General features: G+C 39.2%; 1 protein-coding gene across 1 annotated transcript in view; it reads left to right on the top strand.

Moving 5' to 3' along the window:
* Positions 1-3,000: 3,000 nt before the first annotated feature.
* LOC104163740 (conserved oligomeric Golgi complex subunit 5-like) overlaps positions 3,001-11,410 on the top strand; it is a gene marked incomplete at its 3' end in the record, with an annotated part of 26,593 nt that continues 18,183 nt past the window's right edge. Inside the window, exons 1-4 of the mRNA XM_009702844.1 lie at positions 3,001-3,090; positions 4,180-4,345; positions 7,449-7,561; positions 7,656-7,733. Of these exons, the coding sequence (XP_009701146.1) occupies positions 3,001-3,090; positions 4,180-4,345; positions 7,449-7,561; positions 7,656-7,733 (447 nt within the window). The remainder of the gene's footprint in view (positions 3,091-4,179; positions 4,346-7,448; positions 7,562-7,655; positions 7,734-11,410) is intronic.

Below are 11,410 nucleotides of genomic sequence, written 5' to 3'. Positions count from 1 at the left end.
ATGGGATGGGAAAAATAAATCAAAAATGATGTTAGTAAAATGAACAGTTCTCAATGATGGAGAAAACGAGCAAATGTGTTTAGTATGAACATCTCTTCATAGTTGCTGCTGAATGAATATTTTTACGTTTTGCTAAAACATAAATTGAAACATCCATACCTTTGTTCAAGGGGTGGCTAATATTACCCTTCTGACCAAGCTATTTAATGTGTTGTCTGATGGATGCTGACAAACTTTGATGTTTTTAAATATTTGTGAGAGTTGCTTTCATGGTAGAACTTGCTTTTGAGAAGATTGATTTTTTTTTTTTCCTTTTTTTTTCTTCATATGTTGAACTGATGATTCATTCAATCTTCCTAAGTTCTTAAATTTGTGGAATTTAGTTTGCATATATCTGTAACATGTTATGTTTTGACATGCCAGATGGAGGAGTGCTTTGAATGGAGAAGGGTATTATTGCTGGACTTAACTCTGTCTCTCCTTAGCTCCCTGCTTCATTATAATTTTTGCAATCTGAAGATCACTGTAGTTAATCTTTGAGTAGGTAGTGTTGTTGACCTACAGTTTGTGGGGTCATGGTTTTATTTCACTTGTGTACGGTTGTGTTTATGCACATTAGATTGTATGGGTCTGCTAACATATTAGGAAACGCTGTACTATTTTTCTTTGCCCCCTACTCTCTTGATTGCCATAACTTAAAGTTTATGGCATGTGTAAAAATGTTTTTAGGATGCTACTTTATTGTGTAAAAGGGTATATTCTTGTGAGACGCTACCTTGTGAGAAGCAGAATTGTGTCTTACTGTTGCTCTAACTGCCCATACATTTTTACATAGTAAAACCAACCGCCTTTGTGTTTGGTAAAAACTACTACTTCTGAGCCTTCATTTACAAAATAAGACACTTAAAAAAAAAAAAAAGGAACATAGGATCTTATGAACACAGATTCTAAGGAGAACACTTAGAAATTGCTAAATGTAGTTGCCTGCGGTGGCAGGCATGATTATAAAATACTGCTAACAAACTCATTAAATTCCATCTCAAAAATAGTTATATTATTTTCCCTATTGTTCCTGTTGGATAGCTGTTCTGAATATTATTCTCTGATGTGATTCCATTTTCATTGTAAATCACTTGTGTAGTGAGGTTTTTTTTTACTTTGAATGCATGCTTTCCATTTGATAAAAATCATAGCAATCTTGACTCTCAGAAATCTTTAGCTTTAAGTTTTGTCAAATAGAAGGAAAATATTAGGGGCAAATTCTTGTAAATAAAGTCTGTTGGTAGTGGCAAATTCTGCAATACTGATTCTCAAATTTTTGTCCAAAGTACAATCGTTTTCTACCTGCTTTCCAACATTTTCTCTCCACATAATAGTTTTTGTCCCAAGAGATGCTCCATTTTTTTTAACATATTGTCTAAACCTAGAAACTCTCTGTGCATAAAAAATACATTTCTCTTAGGATTAGTGATAAACCAACAGTGGACTTTATATAGCCTGCCTGGGGCATATAAAACACAAACTGTTTTTTGAGGAGAGAAAAATACTATATATGAAACAAACAAAAAAGATATTTTATTGTACATTGTCAGGATTTTAATATATCTCTAATTCCTGTTATAAAAGATGAATACATGAGCTAGAAGCCCTCTGTCAGTGGCCATGTCTACAATTAAAGCAAGTAAGAAATAGACCACCTGCATAATCTTTGTTCTAGTCTGATCTTAACTTTGGTACTAGATTTCGAAGGCACTTTGAGTGAATAGCGGGTTTCCATAATGATGTGTTTTGCTTATTCCCTAACTATTCCTAACTTCAGGATGAATTGTTTGACAAGTTTTGGCTAAAAGCAGTTCTTTTGAAACATAGCTCAGGCTCTGTTGGAGCACGTTTTTGTGTCTTTCTTGGCCAGTAGCTGCAAAGTTAGTTTGCTAAGCTATGATGTGGGAACTCTCATATTCATCTTTTACCTGAAATGATTTGCACCTATACTGCCTGTTTGTCAGGAGAGTAAGTATCTACCATCAGTTGTTCAAGACCGGAGAGTACCCTGCTCACCTTTTGATGCTGTTCTGATTTTGTTAGTTAATACATGAACATTAGTCTGAAACCTGGTTGCGCCTTCTTACTATAGTAATAAGGTATTGATTTTATATTATTGACTCTCTGCCTGGTTTTATAATTGTGTAAGTATCCTATAAGAATTAGAACAATTTCAACAGGAAAGACTGGTAAATGAGGTAAGTCTTTTCTATCTTTGCTTTCCTTCCTTTCAGTTTCATTCTCTTTCTTCCTTCCAGTTCCTTTTCATTCTATTCCCCATCCTCTTCCCATTTACATTTTCTGTCTCTTGTTCATTCTATCCCCAAATTCCCTCCTTGCATTATACTACTCTTCATTTTCTGACATACCATTAATCTTCCAGTCTTTATGGCTTACTTTCCCACCTCCACAAGCACACCCACAGGATGCTTAGAAATTTTACAGCATACCCAGTTGTCAAAAACCTAAAACTACAAGTCCCAGACCCATAATACTATGCTGGGAATGCTCTTTAACTCCCACGCTGTTTGGAAAAAGAAACTGGTACAGTTAGTGTAAGGTCTGCAAACCATAATACATGCCTAATATTCCTTCACTTTCCACTAAACCTGGAAACTCCTCATTGGAGTTGGGGAAGAAGATGGGATCTTGCTTTTTTGTTTCAACTATGGTTCTGATCTTTGCAGAAACCCTCGAAAGAGTGACATGAACATGTAGTTACAGTGCTATGACCTTTGAAACATTAGGTTTGAGGAGAATGCACTGTTCATCAATGGATCAGAAAACCTGTTGCAGTAGGTGGATATACCAGCAAGTGAATCCTCAGCACAGCAGCCGCATTGTAGCTTTACTGCTGTGGTACCAGTGCAAGTTCCCCACACTTGAAAGATGGATGATCATACCCTCGTTCTTTGACTCAGGAGTGTCTGACTGAAAAAAACCTGTGGCCTGGGGAAGATGACGCAGTATTGCATTGGTCTTGCAGCAGACCCTTTCAGTGTTAGTGGCTACTACTGCTGCAGCCACCAGCAGGAAGAGTGCAATGGTGTAAGGTCTCACTACCAGAGGAGAGTCGAAGTGGGGTTTCTAGTGGGACGTGCCTTGGGTCTCAGATGCTTCTGTCCAGTCTGGGTGCCAGGATTTCTGCCAGACCATGTTCTTTACTGCTGGCAGAAGTCGCTAAGAAAAATGACAAAAGACTGCATCTCTAATGTGTGTATGATCAACTGATCGCCCCCTCCACTAATTGCCTGTGAATGCTAAATAAAAAAGCACTATTCAGTGTATGGATGACAGTACTTAGTTTCCAAAGGCAATAATTTGAGGCTTTTCTCTTGCTAAATAGCACCCATGCCAGTGTTTAGTGTTGCTCAGTGGAATTACCATTAGATTTAGTCTTAAACAATAGACCTGAACAGTTTTTGGACAGTTTTCACTCTCCTGTATTTTGGAAAAGCTCTGAACAATACAGAGACACTTAAGCTGTTTTTTTTCCCAGGCTTTGGAAATGATCTCTGTGTTGCTTTGTGCTCTTAATTCTGTTGTGAGGAAGATGAATTTATTATCAGCGTTAGAAACAGAAATGTAGAAATCCAACCTTAAATTCTGCAGTAGTCAGTAGTCGGGCCTTGACCTGCTTGCCTCTGCTTGTCCTTGATTAGTGTTTGGGTTTTTTTTAAGCCTGTATGACATTTAATTGACTGTTTGGCACTTAAATGACAGTACTGTAACAGATACCACATGTTAAAACAATATTACCAGCTATACCATAGCTGAATATAGCTGTACTGTAACTAACCTTGGAATTATTGGATCAATCATTGGTAACCCACCCCAGGTTAGATATTGCCAGCTTTGCTTCCAGTTCCTTTTTTTTCCATTCTTCTTATTCAAAGGATAGCACCAAAGGAAGCTAGGCAAAGCATTGCTAAGCAATCAAAGGAAATGAATCCTCTCCTTTACCCTTTGTTCTCTGTTATGCAGTAAGGATGCCAGTTATTTAATGTTAAAAGAAATGAATTAACAGACTGAACTTCAAGATGAACTTGCCGAGTAAAATGATGCCTCATCATGGGTTAAAAAACCCTATAGTACAGTTAAAGATAATTATTATTTTTTAAAATCTTCTTTCTCTAGAATCCTACTCAAGTGGGAACTGCTCTTCAGGTTTTCCATAACCTTGGGACTTTGAAGGATACCATTGCTAATGTGGTGGATGGATACTGCACAGTCCTGGAGGAGAACATAAAAAATGCTTTGGATATCAAAGTATTGACCCAACCATCTCAAACTGTTACAAGAGGTATGATACTTGTTTTACAGAGAATGATAACTGATTTTTTTGATGGAAGTACAGTATGTTGTCAAATGGAAGAAACTCTTACATCCAAGCCTGTTACAGGAATGTTTCCCTCCTGGCTTTAACTAGTAGAGGATGGGAGTAGGCATGTCTCAGAAATCATCTAATACAAAGCCAAAATTGGGTCTGCCTGTTGTTATTGGGCTCAGAAGCTTTCCTGTATTCCCCCGCCTGTCACAGATTCTAATTTAGGATCCTGCCGACTACGCCAATTTGTCATGAACAAGTGATTTAAATCACTTAAGGAATCACCATCAGAGGTGTTACGATAAGAGGTTTTAATATGGTATTGTAGAAGTACAACTTAACAAAGTTTGATGGCATGGTTCACTCTTATTCCTTACTACATGGAAGAAACGTACAAAGGAAAATCAAGTTAGAATCAAGCTAGAATGGTTACATACAGACCAGAGAGGCAAGAGGATAAGGAAGACCCTCCCTGTCCTGGTTTGGCTAAAACAGGACTGTTTCTCCTTTCAGGAGTTTTTCTTGCAGTTAAGTTTCTTCAAAGTAACTGCACTTTGTGAAAGTGCAGCTACATGTTTTTGAGACAGTGTCTGCTTTCAGACTTGGTAACACCTGATGTTCACAGTTGCTACTGAAGTAACAATGGGATTGGTATGCAGAAAGGCCCACCTTTATACTTACCCCTATGAGAACGAAGGCCATGGCTGGCTCTCTTTTTTTAAGCAAGTAAAAGGTTGTAAAAGGGTCACACCTGCAGAAGAGTACAGATGGGACAGATGACCAAAAACGTGACCAACAAGGTATTCCATCCCATCCATGTCATAGTCAGCATAAAGCTAAGAGATCACAAGGGTCTCACTCTCTTCTTTCATGGCCGGCATCCCTGTGGGACCCTGCTCGCTCTCCTGCCTCCGACCCCAGTCCGTGCATTCCTGAATCCGGTTCCTGTTGGCTGCAGAGTCAGGTCCAGGGCGTCCGGGTGCCCACCCTACTGCGGCAGCAGCGCAAACCGCTACTGGCTGCAGCCCGCAATCTCCCAACCCTCATTGGGAAACTCAGTATCGGTTTTGTATACTTTTCCTTTAATTTCCATTATTAGTAGTATTAGTATTAATATCATTATACTATTTTTCATTTTTTTTTTTTTATTAAAGTAGTTTTAATTTCCAGTCCATAAGTCTCTCTCCCTTTTCTGCATCGCTTCCCCTCCCGGAGGGAGGAAGGGGGTTAACAGAGAGCATCTGCCATCTGTTTTAAGAACCGACCAAGCCTTAAACAGTGACACTCCCGTTGAGTCACAGGTTCAGAATGGGCACCCTTGCTTTCTAAACTCGTAATGGAGCTTAGGTCTGGCCAGGTCCAGTCTTAGACCGAGACTTAGACAATGGTTTCTGTCTAATGGAAGAAATACAAAGGGTAAGGAACACCCTCCCATTGAGTCACGAGGTTCAGAGTGGACACCCTTGCTTTCTGAACTCTTTATGGAGCCTGGGTACAGCTAGGTCCAATCTTAGTCTCAGACTTGGACAACAGTTTATGTGTGATGGAATTATCTATACAAAGTTTATAATAATTAATACTGAGTGTGGACTCCATTAGTATTAATTCAGCATACTATCAGTCACTTACTGAGGATCTGTTGCAAGTAAGAGGTCTTTCCACCTTGGGTAAGGAAGGATCTCTTAGTCTCAGGTAAGGAATCTCAAACCTTGAGAGGCATCCCTGCTCAAGGGGAGTCTCATCTGGCGTGCAGTCTGGTTGCAGTTTAGGGAGAACTCAAATTGGGCTCATGTCATTGGTAAAAGGTCTCTCTACCTTGAGGAGCAACCTTGAGAGGCATCTCAGCTTAAGGGGAGATCACCACCATGCAACCATGCTGCCTGGCAGGGAGAGCTCAAAGAAAGCTCACGTAGGCTGTCATATTTATGGAACAAAGTGGTTGGCTCATCATCAAATTGGATACAATGGGAAAAGTATGCTTAAGACTCCTTGTACCCACAACTTTCTTTGTTCCGTGGTAAATGAGTCTTGGAAAAGCCACCCACTATTCGTGTGTTAATCGTGTGGTGTTCCAAGCTCATATGCATTGGTGCTCACTGTGTCACTCTGCTCCTTTGTGGGTTTCCTAGGGGAGTTCTTGGCCTGGCTACAGCTCAGGCCATCACCTCCTTTGGAGCCTGTACCAAGCTACTCCTCCTTTGGTTAAGATGTCGAGTGCATCTGTCACGCCCTCCCCTCCTCTTTTTCCTGACTTGCCCAGGAAGTTGTCCTCGTTAGTTTACAACTTTGCAGGATTTTCTTAGCAGTTTATCATGGAAAGATGAATCCAAATTCTGCTTTCTTTGTGTTGGTGGGAGGATCACAGAGAGAAATTATTTGCAGGCAATGGAACAAGCCTGAAACTGCATTGTGGTGCTTTTGTCAGATGGAAATCATTTCGAAGCAGTATATTCAATATGAAGGCATATTGCACTATTAAACATTTAGTTCCCACATGTTAGCTCAGATAGAAAAGAATACTGACGAATTGGGTGGGCAGGCAAATTTGAACTTTGTCAATATGAACCTTTGAAATTTTAAAAAAATTTTTTGCAACAAGTTGGGGATTCAAACCCATAATCACTAGCATAGTAAAGAAATACAGCCCTTCTCAAGGAAGGTGGTGGTTTAGAAGCTGCATGCCCTTCAACTGAATACCATTTTTTTTAGCAGTTCACCTACGCATTTAAGTCCGGAGCTGTATTTTTCACAGCTACTGTCTCTGCCATTTCACTTTGCTATTACATCCTGCAACAGTGCTCATTGGCATTACCTTGGTGTTTCTGTGGAGGTCTGAACTGGTAAAGCAGGTAACAGTGATGAACATCGAAGTATGTCCACTGAACTTCAGAGTTTAGTTGACTTCTCACTTGAGACAGCTGAGGCCATTCACAAAGCTGTTTTGAAGCTATTTTAGGCTGTTTTGATTTAAAAAAAAAATTCTTTTGTCAGAGTACATAGAGATCTATATTTCTAATGTTTTAATTTTCACATGTGAAAGCTGAAATGTACTGCTGTGTGTTTTTAAAAAAACATTTAGGTGGCCCTGGTAGAGCTGCTATGCCAACACCTGGGAACACAGCAGCTTTTCGAGCAGCCCTCTGGACAAATATGGAGAAGCTCATGGATCAGATCTGTGCTGCTTGTGGACAGGTACTCAGCAGCTAGTTCCTGTTTGTCTAGTCATGCAATTTTGCATATAAGATATTAGATGTCACTTCTTCTCTCAATAAATTCTTTCTTACAGGTGCAGCATTTGCAGAAAGTATTGACAAAGAAAAGAGATCCTGTGTCACATGTCTGCTTCATAGAGGAAATAGTTAAGGTAAAGTTTTAATTTAGCTGAATATGTTTTAGTAATCCTGTTAAGGGAAATGTAACGAGAAATGCTTTTGTTTGCAAGTTTACAGTTCCATAAAAATTTTGTAATTAAATTAATGGGAAAGTGTTGAAAGTCAAGCTAACATTGAAAGCTATTTTTATGATTTGTGGGTTACATCTGTAGGGTGTAAACATGTTCTTTTTATAATAATTTCTTTTGTTTTCTTTAAAGGGAGCTGATAAGGCACCACTGTCAGTTTTTATTACTGATCATTAATGTCATTCCATAAAATACCATGTGATTTGAGTAATTAATTAAATCTGTTAGTTTGCATAGAAGAATGTATCTTCATCTAACACTTTCAACCATCTGTTTCTCTACTTCTTGGCAATTTCTTCCTTGAAAAATAATCATGGCTGTTCTTTTGAATACCTATTCTTTTCCATTCACTTGCATTGTTTTCTATTCATATTTGGAATAATTTGATTAATGGTCTCCTTCACTGTTAGGAACAGAATTACTGAAGCTATCTCATCTACCTTAGTAGATGAGAAGAAACAAACACAAAAGATGTGTTTATGCAGACATCTCCTTTTCCAAGTGTGTGGCTGGATTTTGTAATTTACATGAATTTCATTTTTGAAATATGTTGGGGTAACTCTTCATATGCAGATGTGGTCTTCTAAACAGTGAATGCAAATAATGAAGGTTAAATACAGCATTTAAGTTTATCTGTCTCTTAAACCCATCTCTAAAAGATGTGGCACAGAACCTCACTTTTCTATGAGGCACTTCAGGCTTCTCTTTCTGTGTTGCAAAAAAAAAAAAAGCCCACCACAAAACACCTCAAAAAGTTTATAAACTTTTAGCATATTTTCTTCATGAAAAAGTTTGATTTGGCAAAAAATATCTATTGCTGCCTGGGTGGAGCCCTTCAGTAGATCAGTGTGTTTAAGGAGAAACATAGAAACCTAGAGACGTAAGGAGGAACTCTGGAAGGCTCAGGAAGAGTTTGGCTGGAAAGAGAGCTTAGATAAATGAGCTTTCAGTGTTCATGAGTGGCTTGCACCCTGACCTTGTGCTTCTCATTTTCAGTCTTCCTTTTTGTAGAACAGCACTTGAAAAGGGGATAGGAGTTTTTCCAGTTGTTGAGGATCATAATGGAGGGGAGCCAAAGAAAATCTTTTATCATCCTGGAGAGCAAACGAACAGGGAAAATGAATCTCAATATAAGCTAGATGCAGAGTAAGGAAAAACTCATTAGAAAATAAAATAAAAGGCTTTTGGGTTGTCATAAGCTAAGCATGTTCCATGATCTCTCTAATTACCTTTCCTTCCTTCTGACTTCATACTGCAGGATTGCATCTAAGTGACAAATTCCCAAATAAAATCAATCTATTTGTTTCTTACAGTTAGTTTGCTCTTCAACAGGTGTTTTGGTGTATAACACCAAGCTGAACAGTTGTCATTCTCAGTGAGGCAGCTAAGGAGTACCAGTACATCCTTGTCTGATGCTACCAGAATTCTCTCAGCATGAGACGGTACTGCTGATAGCACTAATGCTTTACTTTTTTCTTACCTGAGATGGTTCAGTGTAGCACAGTGTTTTTCTTGGCCCTTGTCACTGTTTAAGGCTGGGCCAGAGCCTAAAGCCGATGGTAGGTGCTCTCTGTTAACCCCCTCCCTCCCTACTGGGAGTGGAAGGAAAGGAGAAAAGGGAGAGAGACTTACAGGTTGGAAATTAAAACTACTTTAATAAAACAATAGCAGTGAAAAAGGGTATAAAAATATTAATACTAATGCTACTAATAGTAGAAATAAAAGGAAAAATATACAAAGCCAATATTGAGCTTCCCGCTGACGGTCAGGGAATTGCAGGCCATGACAGCTCGTGCTGCTGCACACCTGGATGTCCCGGACTGGATTCCACAGCCAACAGGAACCGTATTCAGGAATGCACAGATCAGGGTTGGTTGCAGGAGAGCGAGCAGGGTCCCACAGGGATGCTGGCCATGAAAGAAGAGCGACTGACCCCTGTGATCCCTTAGCTCTATACCGAGTATGATGTGGATGGGCTGGAATGTTAGTCAGTTTTGGTCACCTGTCCCATCCACACTTTTCTGCAGGTACGACCCTTTTACCACTTTTCACTCGTTTAACATAAGAGAGCCAGCAGTGACCTTGGTTCCCACAGGAATAAGTATAAACATGGGCCTTTCTGCATACCAATCCCACTATTACTTCAGTAGCAACTGTAAACATCAGGTGTTACCAAGTCTGAAAGCTGACACTGTCTGAAAAACATGTAGAAATAGAATATCATAGAATCATTATGGTTGGAAGAGACCTCAAAAATCATCATGTCCAACTGTATATCTGATGTATGCTCACTAAACCCACTAAATCATGTCTCGAAGTGCCACATCTAAACGTTTTTTGAACACCTCCAGGGATGGTGAGTCCACCACCTCCCTGGGGAGCCCATTCCAATGCTTAACGACTCTAACAGTGAAGAAGTTCTTTCTAATGTCCAGCCTGAACCTCCCCTGGCGCAACTTGAGACCATCTCCTCTTGTCCCATCGCTGGTTACCAGGATAGTTGTCCTATCGCTAGTTACTTTCAGAAAGTGGAGTTACTTTGAAGAAACTTACCTGAGGGAAAAATTCCTGAAAGGAGAAATAGTCTTGTTTTAGCCAAACCAAGACAGCCCTTCTCACAGTTACACCATTTGTTCTAGTGTCCCTTGAAAGTGGTATGGCACCAGCCTGCAGATGGGTTAAGTCACACCAAACAGTAGACCTGTTGTTTAGACAAAACTAGACAAGTACTACATGCTGTTGAAATGTAGGCGTGTATGTACAGATGGCTGTATGGGAGAGTATGAATTGTTGTGTACATTGGAAATAGATGTAAGTTAGAAATTGGGATTTTCCCATTTACTAATGAAGATTCCATCTTGTATTAATCCAAACTGAAACAACATGCTTTCCTCAGCAAGTGTTCTGGAGAGGGAGGAAATTTGGATTTTCCTCATTGTATTCAATTTCATTAATAAACTGAGCAAATGAACAAAACAAACTAAAGGTACTAACATGATACCCATTCACTGGGCCAGCATGCCCACGCCAGAAGATAGGAAAACGACTCATCCACTCTACAGTCTGTGCACTAATTACTCTTACTGATGTCAACATTATTATTTTTATAGTCATCTTCTGCAGCAGCTGCAGTACCACTTTGCCTATCCATCTGCTTCCTTGTTTTGATTACTGCAGTGCAAGTATCATTCTAGGAAGCATAAGAGAGGAGACCCAGCCTTTTTAAGCACAGTCCTTTAATAGCAAGGAAGCTACTTGCCATTTTTTTCTTTATTTAATCATTCTCTTTTTTTCTATTGGAAATTTTTTGTGTCTTTCTCTTTGCAGATAGCACAGCCTGCGTTTATGATTTTGTATTATGATCTCAAACATGTGCTTTCTGGCCTTCTAGTTACCTCTTACTGTAACAATATTTAGTAATGTTGTATCATGTTGTATTTAAAAAATGTAGCTTTAAAGGCAGTAGCTAATTAATTAAAGGATTTGCAAAAACTCTGTGTTTAAAAAAAAGGAAACAAAGCAAAAATCTGACAGGTGGAGAAACTGAGGCACGGAACTTGTAAAATTTATAAATACTGGAG

The sequence above is a fragment of the Cariama cristata genome, unplaced genomic scaffold, assembly GCF_000690535.1.
Source record: "Cariama cristata isolate BGI_N322 unplaced genomic scaffold, ASM69053v1 scaffold4796, whole genome shotgun sequence".
Lineage (NCBI taxonomy): Eukaryota > Metazoa > Chordata > Aves > Cariamiformes > Cariamidae > Cariama > Cariama cristata.
This window is presented reverse-complemented; position numbering and strand designations above follow the sequence as displayed.